Source organism: Nicotiana tabacum, chromosome 21 (genome assembly GCF_000715075.1).
Source record: "Nicotiana tabacum cultivar K326 chromosome 21, ASM71507v2, whole genome shotgun sequence".
In the NCBI taxonomy this organism is placed as follows: Eukaryota; Viridiplantae; Streptophyta; class Magnoliopsida; order Solanales; family Solanaceae; genus Nicotiana; species Nicotiana tabacum.
In genome coordinates this window covers 11,969,334-11,990,142 of record NC_134100.1, presented here as the reverse complement: position 1 = coordinate 11,990,142, position 20,809 = coordinate 11,969,334, and the positions used below count along the sequence as shown (strand labels likewise).

Here is a 20,809-nt window from a genome sequence, read left to right as displayed (position 1 = left end):
TTGTCTATATCCTCTTGGTCGGTTTCCATTTTCTTAACTTTTTGTATTAAGATATTGATATGAAAAAGACTTATATTATATAAAGCTTATTTTGATCCTGACTTTACCTACTTCACAAAAGGTGGGGCACGAGCTAGAATGGACGTGAATTTGTTGAGATTTGAAGGAAAAAAATTAAATTGAAAAAGGGTATTTGAAAGTTGCAGTTCCAATTAATTTAGAGTTTTGGTGCATTTGATACGACAAAAGAATGTCACTTTTGATGTTTAGTTTTCAGTAAACGACAAGAACAACATACTAGTATTATTCCGCATCGTAGGGCTTAGGGAACATACTCAGTATTATTTCGCATCGTAGGGTTTGGGGAGGATAGTATGTATGCAGAACTTACCCCTACCTTGTGAGGATAGAGATGTTGTTTCCAATAGACCCTCGACTCAGGATTTTTTTATTAGAGAGGGGTCGATTAAAAGAAAGTAAATGACTTCCTTACTTATGCACGAACATAATTTTCTTACAACCATGCATCTTGACTATTAATTTCATATATTACTTACTTTAACTAACAATTTTATCAATTTTGTACTAGAACACTTAATCAAAAAACTCTCCTATATTGCTAATATAGTTATAGAGTAGACTGCCTATATTATATTTAAGGGGACGGTCCTTTTCAGGCGCAAGATATTTTGTGCACCAGTCTGCCCTAAAAAAATATTTCTTTTAGATATTATCTTCAGTGAAAATGACTTCCGAAACTCCACAGTCCTTATACTACTAGTCAAAAGGAAAAGTGGGGGCAAGAATGTTAGAAATGGAGAATAGAGGGGTCTAATTTGATATTAACTGAAACGGTCCCAAGTCCTTTCGTCTGAAATACTGTTTCATAAACTGGTTCTTGAATCTATGTTCTAACTTCCATAGTACAACTTCAGGAAGTTAAAGATTGCGCGGGAACCAGTTTTAACTTTGTAAGTCACTCCACCTTCCACCCCAATTGCCTACAATATTTCCCTTTCCTTTTTTTCTATGTATTTTGCATTATCCTTTGTTTGCTTTTATAGTCCAATTCTTGATTCTTGATTTTGTTACTTTTGAATTCAAGGAAGGTTCACATCCTAGGAATTTTTTCGTTTTTTTAGAATATAAAGTGAAATAAATATTGAAGAATTCTACTTTAAGTCATTTAAGGTCGATGCCAAATTTTCTTGAAATTCATTGAGAATTGCTTTCTTGGACACCCTTTACATAGTTTGGTCAGAATAGAGTGAATGAATATAGAGGATACATATAATTGACCCCATTCAAACTAATTTGGAATTGAGCTATGCATTGATTGACTGATTTTGGGGAAAAGTTCTTTTAATATTTAGTTTCTTGCTTATTCTTTAATGACATAATGAATCAAGTTTAAGATATTAGCTGCAAGCCTGTAGCTGCAGCTAGCATGCACGACGATTTACGTCGATGAAAGGTCATAGTTTTCTTGATGTTATTCTAGATCTAGCTTGTTGAAGGAGAATTGTTCAATTAATTTTAAGGGGGGGGGGGGGGGGTTGCATGATTGGAGTGCAAGAATAAGTTGTGCACTCAAAAAGCTCTTGTTTTATGGAATTATTAGCTTGAAAGAGCTTTGAATTTGAGAATAAGGGCATATTTTCTCTGCTTGTAGGAAAAAGGGAAGACTTTGACCGAAATTTACATGTTTATAGTTTTATGCTATGCCGCTCGGACTGTCTGAAAATGTTGTCGGGTGCATGTCAGATCCTCCAAAAGTAGTGTACTTTTGGAGGATCCGGCACGGGCGCGGGAACATTTTGGAGAGTCCGTGCAACATAGGTTTAATGCACTTTGGATGAGGTTTCGCATGGAAATTCTAGGTTAATTAGTTTAACTAATGGATCTTCATTAGTGTTTAAGGATTTATGTAATATACATGGACAAGTTAAGGATTCTACATTGCCTGTGTAGTATAGCCAGTTGTTGCATATAACTTAAGTCTTTTCTAGGTTACCAACTCAGGTTCACTAATTTGCTTTTACATAACCTGACAGTGTAAAATCAGTGTATAAAAACTATTTAAAAAAATGTTGTTTAACGAGTATCGCCTGATCGCCAACCATCAGAGCAGAAATTACTAGGATCTGGTCACAAGAAATTGGTATTCAAAATTTAGGCATTATAATATTTTCTACTTATTATTTGGCATACATACTATGCAATCCTAAGTTGCTGTATTTCCTAATGTTTTGATGCATGTGAAGTTGCAGGAAGACAGTTTGAGGGTGTTGAAGATTATTTACTATGAGCATTGAGGAATTGTTTTTGCTGGCATTAATGCCTGTTCTGAAAACGCTCTTGATTGCTGTTGTTGGCTTATTTCTTGCCTTGGATCGTATTAGTATTTTGACTGCAGAAGCGCGGCACCATCTGAATAATGTAAGTTGACATGAGACTGCTTCTCAATAAATTTGATTGAAGCATTAACTCCAGACTGTTAATCCTCTTCTTGCATAGAAATTTTCAAAGTGGTAATTTCAAATGAAAGAATATGCCATAATATATTATATCTGTTTGTAGCCTAATGTGTACGAAATATGGGAAAACTGAATATAAGGTTGATTTCTGCTTGCATATCTTCTCTTAGTCTTCCACTAGTTCTTCAGAGAAAGAGTTTCCAATTTATGGTTTTAGAACATAAACCAATTATTTTCTTTATCATTAGCATCCTAGCCTCAAATATTATCTGCAGACTCGTACAGTTTGTAAAGCGTGTATAAGGTTATGCTGTCCATATCAAGCTGATTCATTACATGTTCTGGTCGTGGGGTTTGTTTTCATGTATGCTTACTTGAAATAATTGGTGAAGAATTTCAAGAAATTTGAGTTTGGTGACAGAGTTTACCTTGTAAACGTTTTTGTATTAGGTTCTTGCTTTGGCTTCTTGAATCGTAAATTCATAACTCTGCTCCTTCTAGACATAAAAGTGTACTACTAATAGAAATGCCATTAATGGCAGTGGTCCTAGTTTTCATGTTCCACCATTATCCCTTGGTACTAATTAATTTGATGAAATCATTATATAGAAATACCCCTATTATCGACATTCAAAATATAACGAATGACAGAAGGTTAAGATGGGCCTGAAGTAAGGTTAACTTTGTTGTCTTCTATAAGGTTTTCTTGGTTGTCATTTCTTCCATGACTTAACAAATATTTAACTACCCCCAAAGAAAATGAAAAATGGAAAACAAAAAAGGGAAAAGAGGAAGAGGAGTAGTTTTGTCATCGAACGAACCCTTCAAGGACTAACAAGGATCTTATGTTTCTGAATTTGGGCAGCTTGTATTCTATATCTTCTTTCCAGCGATTTGTGCTAGTGGTGTCATTGGTTCAAGCACAGAAACAGGCATATTTTCTTTGTAGGTCCAATCTTGTCTACCCTTTAATTTCCTTAAATGCATTTAATGTGTCCATAGTTTTCAACATTTCCTGTGTTTTCTGTAACATTTGATTCAAGTACAGGTGGTTCATCCCAGTGAGTATTCTTATTACATTTCTCTTTGGATCAGCTCTCGGGTGGATACTTGTCAAAATCACTAGAGCGCCTCGGCATTTGCATGGCCTTGTTATTGGTTGTTGCGCCGGAGGTAGATAAACAGCATTTTGTCGTTTTCCTTTAGCATGGCGCAACTTTTTAGTTTTAGAAATACTTAGCTCTGTGCTTTAAACATGAACGTTAACAACAACAACAACAACACAAACCTAGTTTAATCTCACAGGTGGGGTCTGGGGAGGGTAGAGTGTACGCAGACCTTGCCCCTACCTAGCGAAGGTACAGAGGTTGTTTCCGATAGTCCCTCGGCTCAGGAATTAAACATGAACTGTTAGACCAACAAAAATGAAACCGACTAGAATTTTGGACCAACAAATTGTTGTTTTTAAGAGAAAAGTGCCACCTTTGAAATTTAGTTGCTTTTAACGCTTTTGCTGATATCCTGTAATTCTACACGAAGAAACCAGCATGGACTGTGGTTCCAGTAGAAGGGATAGAGGGAATCTTGAACCGTTGATAAAGATAGAAAGATAACAAGTAATTATGCATTTTAAATCATGTTGTCAAATGGCTTTTCCTAGAATTTTCAAGTGTTTAATTCTTCTGAAGTCATGAAATCCATATTCATATTCACAAGTTTCTGATTAATGATCATGACAGGAAACATGGGGAACTTGCCTGTCATTATAATCCCAGCCATCTGTGCAGAGAAAAACAATCCATTTGGAGATCCATCGACGTGCTCTAAAAATGGAATGGGTTATGTAACCCTCTCTATGGGGGTAATGAATATGACTTCATTCAATAAGTGCTAAAACATAAACAAATTCTGTCTTGGATGTTATGACCTTCAGCGTGGTTTTATTATCCTATTTCTAGATAGGAGCTATTGGCATCTGGTCGTTCGTATATAAAATCATATGGGCATATGGAAAGAGGGATGACAGGGATGTCTCAGTCTACTCCAAATTAAGAGAAAATCAGCACGGTGAAACGTCGAAAGAATCCTTGGATAGTATTACGAGAGCACTACTTCCAAATAGTAACTCGAACTCCAAGTATGATGAAGCTTCAGCTATGGTCGAAACTAAGGTTAGTCGTTCTCCTTTTCATATATTAATCAAGAGTAGACATTTGAAGGGGAGCCTTGATGTAATTGGTAAAGTTGCTGCTATGTGACCAGGAGGTCATGGGTTCGAGCCGTGGAAACAGCCTCTTGCAGAAATGCAGGGTAAGACTGCGTAGAACAGACCCTTATGGTCCGAACCTTCCCCGGACCTCGCGTATAGCGGGAGCTTAGTGCACCGGTATGCCCAATCAAGAGTAGACATTAGTAGCATAGATATGGAGTTTCTTCGGCTGATTCTCGTCAACTCTACCAATGTACATAAAAAATAACAAATGAACAATGAAAGCAAACTGCAGCTCCTTCAACGTATAGCTATCATTATTTTTCTCATTTATTACTTTTTTAGTTATTTGATGTTTAAACAAAAATCAAGTTCAAGCAATTCACAACTCGAATTAACAGGTTTCAATACCTGTTATCATCGAGAAGAAGGTGAAATCATTGCTGGAATATGTCGACTTGAGTGTGGTTTTCAGACCGCCTACAATTGCAACGGTATGGCAATAGTGCTTATAAATGTTCTATCCCAAATAGGTTTCCCGATGCTTACTTGTGCAATTCTTTCTTGTTATGTATCTTGTCATTTCTTGTAGATTGTTGGCATTATAATTGCTTCTATCTCTCCCATCCAAAATATCATGGTTGGCGACCGTGCTCCACTTCGTTTCGTTGAGAGTTCTGTTGTTTTGCTAGGGTATGTCCCCTGTTGCAAATAATTTTCCTAATGCTACTTCGCTTACATGTCAAAGGATGTGATGCCTGTTGCCTAAGAGTCTATATATGTAACTGAAAATCAAACAGTAGATTAGTTTTCATTCTTTTTGCATAGCTTTTCAATGTGTTATTGGAAAAAAGGAAAACATATTCCAAAGGGATAAGGTCCAAATTTACCCCTCTAATAAACGAAATATCTGAATTTTACTCTCCATTTTACTTTGGAACCATTCATACCCTTGTTGTTAGCAAATTGTCTCATATTTGCCTTGACTTTAACCGTGCTCCAGCATAGATGGGGGTGAATAGTACGTGTCAAAATACTTAAGAGAAAAAGGTCCAATTTTTAGCCCTCCACTTTTAACTATATTCAAAATTATTCTCCGTTATACTTCAGGTTGGGAGGTCCTTAAGGTCAAGGGCAAACACGATTTTAACGACAAGGGTATGAATGGTCACAAAGTACATCGAAGGTTAAAGTTTAGGATATTTTGTATTGTGGAGAGGTACTTTTTTTAATCCTTTTCCTTATCAAAATAGGAGAAGGAAGCATAGTTCAAAAATCTATACTATGAGTAAGGAAGAGGTAAATTTATACATAGGAACCAAAGGCAAATTGAACAACGTTCAAAGGCAAAAACGTAGAAACTACTCCCAATATATCGAGACTTTCTATCGTCACTCCTTTCTTTGTTCTCAAATTGATCTTCTTGTCGTGTGATTTGTTCTACGCTAGGGATGCAGCAATTCCATCCATGACTATAATAATGGGCGCAAATCTTCTAAGGGGTAAGTTGTTTATTAAACTTGGTGTCTACACTAACATTATCTTGATCAATTCTGCATTTGTTATCACGTCAATTCAACCAGCTTATGTAACTCATTCAGGTTTCAAGCGATCAGGAGTTGGTATTTGGCTTCTTATTGGGATCATTGTTGTTCGATTCGTTTTCTTGCCTATCATTGGTGTTGGTGTTATTACAGTTGCAAAAAATCTCGGCATTGTAGGATCAGATCCTTTATATCATTTTGTTATTCTGCTGCAATATGCAGTTCCACCTGCAATGGCCATAGGTAAAAGTTTACTTGTGATGAAAGCAAATGCCGTTCTTGAACTGTTGTTCCGATTTCCTAATGACAGTTTTTTGATGGATAAAATTTTGCAGGTACTATCACACAGTTGTTTGAAATTGGTGAGACTGAATGTTCTGTTATCATGTTCTGGAATTACGCCGTGGCATCAATCGCATTGACGCTTTGGTGCACATACTTTATGTGGATCCTATCCTGAATACTTTGTAGTTGGTGCTTGTTGTATTTCGTGCTTTGTATTTCATGTATCATATCACTACAGGGTTAAGTCTTGACGCAACAGTAAGAGTTGTCGTCGGGAGGTCACAGATTCAAGTTGTGGAAACAACCTCTTATAGAAATACTTGGCAAGGTTGTGTACAACGGATTTAAAGTGGTTCGGCTCTTCCTCGAGCCTCGTACATAGCAGGAGCTAAGTGCACTTAGCTGTCATTTTTATTGTTAATTGTTGTAAAAAAAATCATGGCCAAGTGTTGTATCGATTGACTTAAGCACGATGAATAAATGTACTTATGATTTGTTTTCACTAACATTTTCCCTTTTCCCATCAGGGGATAAAAGCCATAATCTGAATTGGATCACAAAAGATCTTGTTAATTTGACTTTAGGGGGTTATTTAGAGAGATATTGAATATGTGCATAAGGAGTGTTAGTCACTTGCTTTTTGAGATTATAATGGAGAAAGTTCTACAACAACAACAAACCAGTAAATTCTCGTAAGTGAGGTCTGTAAAGGATAGTGTGTACACAGGCCGGATTTACCCCTATCTTGGACGGACAAAAAGATTGTTTCCGATAAAGCTGTATAGCAACCAGATGCATGGTAACACCAAGGAAAAACATGAGCTTGGTAAGACTCAAATCTAAGTGATTAACCAATCTTTTAATAAATATCTCTACCTTCTACAATTATAAGAATATAACAAGCTGCAATACACTAATGACCAGACATGCCAAACGATCTAACGATAAGACAAAGCAGTTGAATCAACAAAAGCGCCAAGCAGCTTCAAGTCCATACTGTGCCTTATAGAAGCGCTCACACATGAAAAATGGAAGAGAAAGGCGGGTGGAGGAGAGGGAGAATTAAGAGAGAGAAAATTGGAAAGTGTTGGGCCCAAGTAAAGTTTGTTTTGATGATTGATAAAAGAACTCAAGCATGAACCAGGTTCATCCACAGTGAGACACGAGCAGATTCAAGCACAAAGGATGCACGTGAAGGAGATAAGCTTAAGTGATTATATCTGATATCTCCTGATCGAAAAGATTGCATAAATTATAAGGAGAAGGACTCCTTACTCGAAGAGAACTTTATCAAGGATAAGGAAGGAGTTAGAAGATGAAGATAACTAGAACTCTTCCACCAAGGAAGAGTATAGCATTCGAACTCTAGTTATTTCCTATTCTACTAACTCTATAAATTGCAGGATGTTCTCATTTACAGGTATGCACAAAAGCTGAAGTTAAACGTGAGTTGAGAGCAAAACAGCAAGGTATTTTGCAAGCAATTCTTGTGTGATTCAAGTGTGCAAACCTGAAGCTACATGAACCAGATAGAAAAAATCACTTTCAAGTGTCTGTCTTTTATTCTAGTTCAATTGTAGTAGGTGTTTTCAATTTATACATTTCAGTTTTATCTAGAAGCAATTGTATTAGGTACTCTGAATATTCAAGTTAGAGTTAACTTGATGTTGTCGCAATAGTTAGAGGTTGGTTGACACAACGGGATTAGAGGTAATCCTTAGGTTTACAAAGAGTTTTTGCAAATGCTATTTTGGCTCAGTAATTTAGTGAAGAGTTGGGAAAAATCCTACTGAGTAGTAGGTCGTGGTTTTTTCACCTTTTGAGTTGGGTATTTTCTACGTAAAAATACTTATGTTCTTTACTTTCCACGTTTATTATTTCTGCAATAGTAGTTTAAGGAACACATAGAAGAACCAGGTCTTTCTATAATCTTTGCACTCGAAAATTGGACACCATAATCACCCTCCCCTCCTCTTGTATGGCATTGAAGTATAAAATATCAATTGGTATCAGAGTGAATTCTCCTTGAAGAGGCTTACACCTTAGGAGAAGATCAACGTGAATGCACCATCTGGAAACTAGAAGGGTAATCCACTGGTAGGCCACCACTCTTTAATGGCCAGTACTACTCTTGGTGAAAAAACAAGATGAGAGATCACCAAAGATTTCAAGAAGTACATAAGGAGAGGAAAGAGTTATTAAAGAAGTGGTGGCTACATGTAACGACCCGGCCGATCATTTTAAGAATTAATGTCTCGATCCCCTATTAACTACTTTCCCCGTGTTTGTTTATGCTATTTTGATTTGCCGGGATGTTTCGTTTGGAGTATCGAAGTAGTTTTGGACACTTAGTCCCTAAAGGAGAGCTTAAGCTTTAGAATTTGGACTATAGTTGGAGCAGTGTAAAGACGGCCTCGAAATGGAATTCTGGCGATTCTGTTAGCTCTGTTGGGTGATTTTGGGTTTAGGAGCGTGTTCGGATTGTGTTTTGGAGGTCTGTAGCTTATTTAGGCTTGATATGCCGAAAGTTGAATTTTTGAAGTTTCCGGCTCGATAGTGAGATTTTGATATCAGGGTAGAAATGGAATTTCGGAAGTTGGATTAGCTCCGTAGTGCTGATATGATGTGCTTGCAAAGTTTCAGGTCATTCGGATGAGGTTTGATAGACTTTTTGATCGAAAGCGTAATTTTAGAGTTTTTGGAGTTCTTAGGCTTGAATATGATGTTAAATTAGTGTTTTGATGTTGTTCTGAGCGTTCTGAAGGTTGGAACATGTCTAAATGATGTTTTAGGATTGATTGGCATGTTTGGTTGAGGTCCTGGGGGCCTTGGGTGTGTTTTGGATGCTCAACGGACCATTTTTGAACTTGGAGAAGGATCAGATGTTTGTTGGTTTTTGTTGCAGACTATTCTTCATCGCGATCACTTGAAGAGGCTCGCGATCGCGAAGGCCTGGATGAGGCATAGGGTATTTTGTTCTACGCGATCGCGGGAAGGGGAGTGCGAACGCATAGTAATAGCAGGAGTTGAATCGCGAACGTATGGACTACGCCGTTTTCGCGAAGAGGAAGAAGTGAGGCAATTGAGGATTTGGAAGTTGCTCATCGCGATCGCGTGAGGTCAACCGCGATCGCGTAGAGCTGAGCAGTGCAACATCGTGATCGCGTAGGTATTATCGCGTTTGCGTAAGGCTAATTTGGGGTCAGTGATGTTACTCTTCGCGATCGCGATTAAGGATTTACCTGGCAGAATATAAAATTTCAAAGTCGAGGGTTTAGCCATTTTCGCGTGGGAGCTCGGATTTGAGCGAGATTTTGAGGGATTTTCAGAGATATCAATTGGGTAATTATTCCTAACTCCTTTTTGCTTATAACTCATTAATCTAAACGTGAATTCATCATGTAATTTCGGATTTGGGGTGAGAAATTGGGGAAAATTTTGGAAAAGTTCTTAGACCTAATTTTCGAGTTTTGATTGGGGATTTGACATTGTATTTGGATAATTTTGGTATGGTTAAACTCGTGAGTGAATGAGGATTCATAATCTGTAACTTTTACCCGATTCCGAGATGTGGGCCCGAGGAGCGTTTTGGTTATTTTTCCTAATTTTGCGTATTAGCTTAGAATTAATTAGTGGAATCAGTTACTTGAAATTATATTTACATTATGCAATTGATTTGAATAGATTGGGCCATTTAGAGTCGAGTACTCATGGTAAGAGCGTGGTTTCAGGTTGATTTTGAACCAGTTTGAGGTAAGTGACTTGCCTAAACTTGTGTGGGGGAAATCTCCTTAGGATTTGGTATTGTTGATATTTAAAATGTCTTGTACATGAGGTGACGAGTGAGTACTTGTGCTAATTGCTGAAAATCCTATTTTCATTAAGTAACTATAATTGTGTTTCCTTTCCTGTTTATACTACTTGCAATTTAAGCATGTTGTTAGCTTAGGGAAGCATGTCTAATTGACTTAATTGCTTTACTTGCTCAAACTACCTTATTTGGATTATGTGCAGCATGCTAGGTTAGTAATACCTGTTTTACCTTGGTATAAAATTTGAATTGAATTGAGTATTCTTCGTGTTGCTGCTATGTGTTTATTTGGGACTACGGATTTGTATTCCTGGAGATCCCCTGCACATATATTGATTTGTGCTGTAGTGCGGGATACCGAGAGATCCTCATCACGTATATTGAGGATACTAAGAGATTATCGGGATACCAAGAAATCCCTAGCACGTATATTGAGGATACTAAGAGATCCTTGGGATACTGAGAGATCCCCAGCACATATATTGAGGATACTAAGAGATTCTCAGGATACCGAGTGATCCCCAGCACACATATTGAGGATACTAAGAGATCCTCGGGATACTGAGAGATCCCCGGTTGTTATATATGCATTAAGATGTATTCTTTTGTAATTATTTTATCTCTGTTATAATTGTTGTTATTTTTATTATCCCGTGTTACTTTATATTGTTAGCATTTAATTATATTGTCGTATTCTATACTATTTTATCTCATTTTCAGCTATAATCAGTATGGCCCTGACCTTCCTCGTCACTACTCGACCGAGATTAGGCTTGACACTTACTGAGTACCGCTTTGGTGTACTCATGCCCTTTCTGCGCATGTTTTTCATGTGCAGATCCAGGTTCTTCGGCTCAGCCCTATCATCCTTGAGGCGAGGTGATTCTCTAGAGACTTTGAGGTATATTTGCCGCGTTCGCAGACCGAGGAATCCCTTTCCATTCTCTTTAGTAGTTATATCCCTTCTGTATTCACTTTGATTTAGATATTCTGGAGTTAGAACACTATGTAACATCTTTAGTTTGTGATTTCATGAGATTCCAGGTTTTGGGGGTTATTTCAGCTTAAGAGTTTTTATTGTATATTCTGAGTGGCATCTTAAACGTTCTATTTATGTTTATTCGGCAGTTTTTAGTTGGTTTTATCTTTCATTTTCCTTTTCTGCATTTGTTAGGCTTACCTAGTCATAGAGACTAGGTTCTATCATGATAGTTCACGGAGGGCGAACTGGGGTCGTGACAAGTTGGTATTAGAGCTCTAAGTTCATAGGAGTCATGAATCACAAGCCGGTATATTAGAGTTTTGCGGATCGGTACGGAGACGTCTGTACTTATCTAGGAGAGGCTATGTAACAGTTAGGAAAATTCCACTTCATTTGATTTCCCTGTCGTGCGAGATTTTTGACATCACAATCCTAAACCTCTATCTTCCATTCTCTCACAGATGAAGAGGACATGTACTACCAGAGGTGACCAGACACCTGTGCCCCCTATGAGAGCTGTCAGAGGTGGGGCCGGGTTAGAGGCTGAGGATGCGCACGTGGTGCGGCTAGGGCACCCGTGCGAGCTGCTACAGAGGAGCCACCAACAGTTCCAGCTGAAGCCCAGGCGCCTGATACGCCTACTGCTACTACTACTCCAGCACTTCAAGAGACCTTAACATAGTTCCTGAGCATGTTTGGTACATTGGTTCAGGCAGGATTGATTCAGGTTGTACCAGTTACTTCACAGGTCGAGGAAGGGCCCCAAACTCCCGCCGCCCCTACTCCAAAGCAGCGAGTTTGCATTAGTCATGGAGACATAACCTATGGTCCCAGTTCAGCAGGTGGTGAGGATCTCTTACCGAGTAGAGGACAGGTGGGTCCAGGAGAGAGGGGACAGACGAGGTCAGGAGAGAGAGTATAGGAATGTGAGGAGACCTCGTAGACCGGAGAGATCCACTGGCCCTTATTTTAGAGGAAGAGTGCGGCATGGTAAAGGTTTTGTGGGTCAGCCAGCTCAATTTTCATTTCAGACTTTGTACAGTGTTTCAGGTGTTCAGAGGTCTCAAAGTACCCGCATCGCACAGTTCCCACTGCCACGTCAGCCGTAAGGTTGTTTGAGTGTGGTGACATACGCCACATGGTGAGGTATTGCCCTAGACTAGGGAAGGGTGCACCTCCATAGACTTCTCAGCAACAACGTGCTCTGTAGAGTCCTCCGGCTATGATTATAGCACCAGTTGCTACCCTACCTACTCAACTAGCTATAGGTGGAGGTCGGGGAGGTAGAGGTTGCCCTAGAGGGGGAGGCCAGGCTAGATATTATGCCCTTCCTGCCCGTAATGAGATTTTTGCCTCCGATTCTGTCATCACATGTATTGTCATGGTTTGTCATAGAGATGCATCAGTTTTATTCAATCCAAGCTCAACTTATTCTTATGTGTCCTCTTATTTTTCCCTGCATTTAAGCATATCTCGGGATTCTTTAAGTTCCCTTGTTTATGTTTGTACCCCTATGGGAGATTCTCTTGTTATGAACCGCGTTTATCGTTTATCGGTCGTGTTTGATGCTCTTAGTGGTTTTGAGACCAGAGCCGATTTGTTATTGCTCAGCATGGTAGATTTTGATGTTATCTTAGTCATGGACTGGTTGTTTCCCCATTATGCTATTCTTGATTGTCACGCCAAAACCGTGACGCTGGCTATGCCAGGTGTACTGCGAGTAGAGTGGAAGAGTACCTTAGATCATACTTCCAGTAGAGTTATTTCATTCCTTAAGGCTCAACGTATGGTTGAGAATTGGTGTGATGCGTATCTAGCTTATGTGAGAGATGCTAGTATTGATACCCCTACAGTTGATTTAATTCCAGCAGTACGGGACTTACCTGATGTGTTTCCAGTTGATCTTCTGGGTATGCCACCCGACACATATATTGGTTTTGGCATTAATTTGTTGTTGGGCACTCAGCCCATCTCTATTCCTCCGTATTGTATGACTCCTCCTGAGTTGAAGGAGCAGTTACAAGAATTACTTGATAAGGGTTTTATATGGCCCAGTGTAACACCTTGGGGTGCTCCTGTCTTGTTTGTGAAGAAAAAGGATGGTTCTATGCATATGTGCATTGATTATCGCTAGTTGAACAAAGTTACAGTGAAGAATCGTTTATCCTTTGCCTCGTATTGATGATCTATTTGACCAGTTACAGGGTGCACGAGTATTTTCTAAGATTGAATTGCATTCAGGTTACCATCAGTTGAAGATTCGGGAGCCAGATATCTCAAAGACTGCTTTCAGGACTCGGTATGGTCATTACGAGTTCCTTGTTATGTCATTTGGGATGACCAATGCCCCAGCAGCCTTTATGCATTTGATGCACAGTGTGTTCCGGCCATATCTTGACTCGTATGTCATTGTCTTTATTTATGATATTCTGGTATATTCCGGAGTCGGGAAGATCATGAGCAGCACCTGAGGACAGTGCTTTAGACTTGGAGGGAAAAAAGTTATATGCAAAGTTCTCGAAATGTGAGTTTTGGTTGGATTCCGTGGCCTTTTTGGTTCACTTGGTATCGAGTGAGGGTATATAGGTGGATCTGAAGAAAGTGGAAGCAATGCAGAGTTGGCCCAGACCATCCTCAACTACAGAGATCCGCAGTTTTCTTGGTTTGGCGGGTTATTACCGTCGATTTGTTGAGGATTTTCATCTATTGTAGCATCTATGACCAGGCTGATCCAGAAGGGTGCTTCGTTCCAGTGGATGGAAAAGTGTGAGGCGAGCTTCCAGAAGCTCAAGACAGCTTTGACTACAACACCAGTTTTAATATTGCCTACAGGTTCGGGGTCTTATGCTATCTATTGTGATGCCTCGAGGATTGGCCTTGGAGCGTTATTGATACAAGACGATAGGGAGATTGCCTACACATCCAGATAATTGAAGGTACATGAGAAGAATTATCCTGCCCATGATCTCGAGTTAGCTGCTATTTTTCACGCCTTGAAGATCTGGCACCATTATTTGTACGGTATGCCTTGTGAGATTTATGCTAATCACCAGAGCTTGTAGCACCTGTTCAATCAAAAGGAATTTAATTTGCGTCAGAGGAGGTGGTTAGAGCTGCTGAAGGACTATGATATCACTATCTTGTATCACCCGGGCAAGGCCAATATGGTGGTCGATGCTTGGAGTCGTCGGGCAGAGAGTTTGAGGACTTTGGCTTATTTACCAGCAATAGTGAGGACCAAGGAAATGGATGTTCAGGCATTAGCCAGTCAGTTTGTGAGATTGGACCTTTCGGAGCCCAGTTAGGTTCTATCCTACGTGATTCCTCGATTTTCCTTATTTGATCGTATTAGGGAGCGTCAGTATGATGACACTCATTTTCTTGTCCTCAAGGACAAGGTTTTGCATGGCGATGCCAGAGATGTGACTATTGGTGATGACAGGGAATTGAGGATGTAAGGTCGTATCTGTGTACCCAATGTTGATGGGCTTCGGGAGTTGATTCTAGAGGAGGCCCATAGTTTGGGGTATTCCATTCATCCGGGTGTCGTGAAGATATACCAGGATTTGAGGCAGCACTATTGGTGGAGTTGGATGAAGAAAGATATAGTTGGGTTGGTAGCTCGGTGCCTCAATTGTCAGCAGGTGAAGTATGAGCACTAGAGACCGGGTGGGTTGCTTCAGCAGATAGAGATTCCAGAGTGGAAGTGGGAGAGGATCACCATGGACTTCATAGTTAGACTCCCACGGACTTTGAAGAAGTTCTATTCCATTTGGGTGATTGTGGATCGGCTAACCAAGTATGCGCACTTCATTCCTATGTGTACTACTTATTCTTCGGAGCGGTTGGTGGAGATTTATGTCTGGGAGATTGTCCATTTGCATGGTATTCTAGTTTCCATCATTTTAGATAGAGGTACTCAGTTCACGTACAACATGAGTTAGGTACTCCGGTGGAGTTAAGCACAACATTTCACCCCAGACGGACGGACAATCTAAGCACAATATTCAGATTCTTGAGGATATGCTTCGTGCGTATGTGATGGAGTTTGGAGGGTCTTGGGATCAGTTCTTGCCACTGGTGGAGTTTCCTTACAACAACAGTTATCAGTCCAGCATTCAGATGGCACCGTATGATGCTTTGTATGGGAGGCGGTGTAGATCCCCTGTGGGTTGGTTTGATCTGGGTGAGGCTAGATTATTGGGCACAGACTTGGTTCAGGATACTTTGGAGAAGGTTAAGCTAATTCAGGATAGACTCTATACAACCAAGTCCAGACAGAAGAGTTATGCAAACTGGAAGGTTCGTGATGTTCTTATATGGTTGGAGAGCGGGTTCTGCTTTAGGTTTCACCTATGAAGGGCGTTATGGGATTTGGGAAGAAAGGGAAGTTGAGTCCAAGGTTTATTGGTCCTTTTGAGATATTGAGATGTGTTGGGAAGGTTGCTTATGAGCTTGCCTTACCTCCCAGCTTGGCAAGAGTTCATCCGGTATTTCATGTTTCTATGCTTTGGAAGTATCAGGGCGATCCATCACACGTGTTAGATTTTAGTTCAATCCAGTTGGACAAGGATCTATCCTATGTTGAGGAGTCAGTGGCGATATTGGACAGGAAGGTTTGAAAGCTAAGGTCAAAGAACATTGCATCAATGAAGGTTGAATGGCGGGGTCAGCCGGCCGAGGAGGCGACCTGGTAGACCGAGCAGGATATGCGCAGTCCTTCCCCTCATCTTTTCACTACTTCAGGTATGTCTCTATGCTCGTTCGAGGATGAATGAATGTTTAAGTGAAAGAGGATGTAACGACCCGACCGATTGTTTTAAGAATTAATGCCCCGATACCCTATTAAATTCTTTCCCCATGTTTGTTTCTGCTATTTTGATTTGCCAGAATGTTTGGTTTGAAGTTTCGGAGAGTTTTGGGACACTTAGTCCTTAAAGGAGAGCTTAAGCTTTAGAATTTGGATTGTAGTCGGAGCAGTGTGAAGACGGCCTCGGAATGGAATTTCGTCGGTTCTGTTAGCTCTGTTGGGTGATTTCGGGCTTAGGGGCATGTTCGGATTGTGTTTTGGGGGTCCATAGCTTATTTAGGCTTGAAATGCCGAAAGTTGAATTTTTTATATTTCCGGCTCAATAGTGAGATTTTGATATCGGGTTCGGAATGGAATTATGGAAGTTGGAGTAGCTACGTAGTGTTGAATGTGACGTGCTTGCAAAATTTCAGGTCATTCGGACGAGGTTTGATAGACTTTTTAATCGAAAGCGTAATTTGAGAGTTTTTGGAGTTCTTAGGCTTGAATCCAATGTTAAGTTGGTATTTTGATGTTGTTTTGAGCGTTCTGAAGGCTAGAACAAGTTTGAATGATGTTTTAGGATTGGTTGGCATGTTTGTTTAAGGTCCCTGGGGCCTCGGGAGTGTCTCGGATGCTCAACGAACCATTTTTGGACTTAGAGAAGGATTTGATTTTTTGGTTTTTGTTGTAGACTTTCCTTCATCGCAATCGTGTGAGGAGGCTCGCGATTGCGAAGGCTTGGATGAGGCAGAGGGGATTTTGTTCTACACGATCGCAGGAAGGGTAATGAGAACGTGTAGTAATAGCAGGAGTTGAATCTCGAACGCGTGGGCTACGCCGCGTTCGTGAAGAGGAATAAGTGAGGCAGCTGAGGATTTGGAAGTTGCTCTTCGCGATCGCGTGAGGTCAACTGCGATCGCGTAGAGCTGTGCAGTGCAACATCACGATCGCGTAGGTATTATCACGTTCGCATAGGGCTAATTTGGGGGGCAATGCATTTTGCTCTTCACGATCGCGTGGGAGTTTCTGCGATTGCAATTAAGGATTTGTCTGGGCAGAATATAAAATTTCAAAGTCGAGGGTTTAGCCATTTTTATCAAAACTAGAGCTTGGAAGCTCGAATTTGAGCGAGATTTTGAGGGATTTTCATAGATATCGATTGGGTAATAATTCCTAACTCCTTTTTACTTATAACCCATTAATCTAAACATGAATTCATCATCTAATTTAGGATTTGGGGTGAGAAATTGGGGGAAAATTTGGAAAAGTTCTTAGACCTAATTTTCGAGTTTTGATTGGGGATTTGACATTGGATTTGGGTAATTTTGATATGGTTAGACTCGTGAGTGAATGAGGATTCATAATCCATAACTTTTACCCGATTTCGAGATGTGGGCCCGAGGGGCATTTTGGTTATTTTTTCTAATTTTGCGTATTAGCTTAGAATTAATTAGTGGAATCAGTTACTTGAAATTATATTTATATTATGCAATTGATTTGAATATATTGGGACCATTTGGAGTCGAGTACTCATGACAAGAGCGTGGTTTCAGGTTGATTTTGAACCTATTTGAGGTAAGTGGCTTGCCTAACCTTGTGAGGGGGAACTCCTCTTAGGATTTGGTATTATTGATATTTGAAATGCCTTGTACGTGAGGTGACGAGTCATACTTATGCTAATTGTTGAAAATCCTGTTTTCATTAAGTAATTATAATTGTGTTTCTTTTCCTATTTATACTACTTGCAATTTAAGCATGATGTTAGCTTATGTCTAATTGACTTAATTACTTTACTTACTCAAACTGCCTTATTTGGATTATGTGCAGCATGCTGTGTTAGAAATGCCTGTTTTACCTTGGTATAAAATTTGAATTGAATTGAGTATTCTTCGTGTTGCTGTTGTGTGTTTACTTTGGGACTATCCCCTGCACATATATTGATTTGGATTGTAGTGAGGGATACCGAGAAATCCCCAGCATATATATTGAAGATACTAAGAGATTCTCGGGATACCGAGAGATTTCCAGCACGTATATTGAGGATACTAAGATATCCCCGGGATACCGAGAGATCCCAACATATATATTGAGGATACTAAGAGATCCTCGGGATACTGAGAGATCCTCAGCACACATATTGAGGATACTAAGAGATCCTCGGGATACTAAGAGATCCCTAGTTGTTATCTCTGCATTGAGCTGTATTCCTTTGTGATTATTTTGTCTCTGTTATAGTTGTTGTTATTCTTATTATCCTGTGTTACTTTATACTGTTAGAATTTAATTATATTGTCATTTTCTATACTGTTTTATCGCATTTTTCAGCTATAATCAGTAGGGACCTGACCTTCGTCGTCACTACTCGCCCGAGGTTAGGCTTGGCACTTACTGAGTACCGCTGTGGTGTACTCATGCCCTTTCTGCGCATGTTTTTCATGTGCAAATCTAGGTTCTTCGGGTCAGCCCTATCATCCTTGAGGCGAGGCGATGCTCTAGAGACTTTGAGGTATATCTGCCACGTCCGCAGACCAAGGAATCCCTTTCCATTCTATCTAGGAGTTATAGCCCTTCTGTATTCACTTTGATTTAGATATTCTGGAGTTAGAACATGATGTAACATCCTTAGATTGTGATTTCATGTGATTCCGGGTTTTGGGAGTTATTTCAGTTTGAGAGTTTTTATTATATATACTGAGCGACATCTTAAACGTTCTATTTATGTTTATTCGGAAATTTTTAGTTGGTTTTATCTTTCGTTTTCTTTTACCGTAAATTGTTAGGCTTACCTAGTCATAGAGACTAGGTGCCATCACGATAGTTCATTGAGGGCGAACTAGGGTCGTGACACTACAAAAAATCAAAAGCTCCTGAGAAACAAACCAATGATAGCTGTTACAAGTGTGGAAAGACTGATCACCACATCAAGAACTGTCCTCTGTGGGAAATTGAGTGGAAGAAGGAAAGAACTGAACGAAGGAACATGTTCAACCCAAGAAAAGCAACAGCAAAGGATCAACAAAGTCTATGGTCGTTGCTTGGGAGATAGTTCAGATGAAAGCTCAGATGATGATGATGAACGAGCACTTGTGGCTATTGGAGAATCTGATGAAGAAGCTGAAGTAAGTGTTTCTCATCTCAAAGAAAAGATTAAATTGTTGTCTAAGGAAAGATTATCTGAGTTGTTGCTAGAGCTAATTGATGAATCTGAGGATGTAAATAATGAAAAGGAATAGCTGTCAAAAGATCGTGTAGTTTTAAAAGCTAAGTGCAAAAACCTGGAACTAGTGGTAACCAGAGATAGGGTAAGGGCTTGAAATTATCCCAAAGGGAGGGTGTTAGGCACCCCTCGGGATCCACTAGTGTGGTTCCCGGCCAGATAGTTTATTGTGAATTTAGCAAATAGACAAGTATGGGCTCAAATATTAGGGGACTTAAACGCATAAAAATAAAGAACAATTAAAAGAAGAGTTTTAAAAAGGAATTTGCAAATAAAGGGAAAGGGGGTCATAGGTTTATATTTAATATGGATCACATCAATGCGATACCCGGTATGACACTCCTCAAAAGAGGGGATACATGTGGTAGTAGCGCAGCGGTCATCATATCCATATCTACCCTTCCCACCCCGTTAATGTATTAAAGCGTGGATTGGTCTCGATTATTATTGCATGCTATTACCTGTCCAATTCCTATCAGCCCCGAAGGAGCTTAGGACAACTATTCCTAAAGGGGAGGGATATTAGGCTGATTGGTTTCAAAGGGTAAAAATCTAAGACGACATACAAAACACATACTGCATATTGTGGAATAAACAGATAAAGGCCCATATACACCTCCTTAAACAAAAAAGCACATAACTAGCATGACTTGCACATACTTTTTAGGTCTGATTAAAAAAATAAAGATGATGGGAGTTTGATTATTAAAGCAGATCTATTTATTATATAACTCAGATAAGAAGTCCGAATCAGGCCTGCCTCCTGGTTGTAGCAATTAACAAAGGCAGATTCAATTTTTATGGTTATTACTCTAAGGCTTGCCTAAGTGCTTAGATGGGATCCTATAGCATGCTATCTAATTGATTCAGAATGTGGCGAAAAGTAATAACTCAAAATGAATTGTTTGAAATCCTATAGGCATGCTTGATAAACCTCATTAAAGAAGGGAATTAGATTATTTAAAAATTGATTCAGAATAGACTGATTTTTAAAACAGACTAGTTTCAGATTCTGCAGGCGATGGTATCTACTATTGCTGATTTTAAACCCTATGGACATGATATCTAATATTGAATGTGAATGGAAATGAACAAGATTTACTTGGGAATACCTATAGGCATGATTTCTATATATTACTAATTTCGATATTATGAACATGACACTTATTTATAGCCATTTAGAACCTAAATATGATATCTAAGTGGAATGTAGTATATGAATAAGTCATATAGGCAGGTTATCTAGGTGTGACATTGACCATGAAGAAATTGAGATAAACCCTACAGACGTGGTGTCTAAAAAATGCAGAATTGAACACAAAGAATTTAAAACAGTCCTATAGGCATGCTTTCTACCCTTGAGCATACATAGTTACCCAACCCTTTTCATTAGCCAGCCCCCAAATATTTATTACAAATTATTAAAAACCAGAAATAATGAATTACACTAGAAAAGTACAAAGAAAAGTTATAAACCATAGGAAGCCTGATT

The 20,809-nt window shown here is 39.3% G+C and overlaps 1 protein-coding gene across 3 annotated transcripts; it reads left to right on the top strand.

Moving 5' to 3' along the window:
* The first annotated feature begins 830 nt into the window (after positions 1-830).
* LOC107817222 (protein PIN-LIKES 3-like) lies at positions 831-7,018 on the top strand. 3 transcript variants are annotated; one of them, XM_016643014.2, is made up of 11 exons: positions 831-971; positions 2,265-2,439; positions 3,343-3,422; positions 3,526-3,650; positions 4,217-4,338; positions 4,436-4,648; positions 5,088-5,180; positions 5,279-5,379; positions 6,136-6,188; positions 6,288-6,473; positions 6,566-7,018. In XM_016643014.2, the coding sequence occupies exons 2-11, from the start codon at positions 2,305-2,307 to the stop codon at positions 6,688-6,690; spliced, it is 1,233 nt and encodes a 410-aa protein (XP_016498500.1). In that variant the 5' UTR covers positions 831-971; positions 2,265-2,304; the 3' UTR covers positions 6,691-7,018. The 3 variants fall into 3 exon arrangements, with proteins under 3 accessions (XP_016498500.1, XP_016498516.1, XP_016498509.1); XM_016643023.2 differs by having other exon boundaries at positions 832-971; positions 2,271-2,439; XM_016643030.2 differs by lacking the exon at positions 5,279-5,379.
* The last annotated feature ends 13,791 nt before the right edge of the window (positions 7,019-20,809 follow it).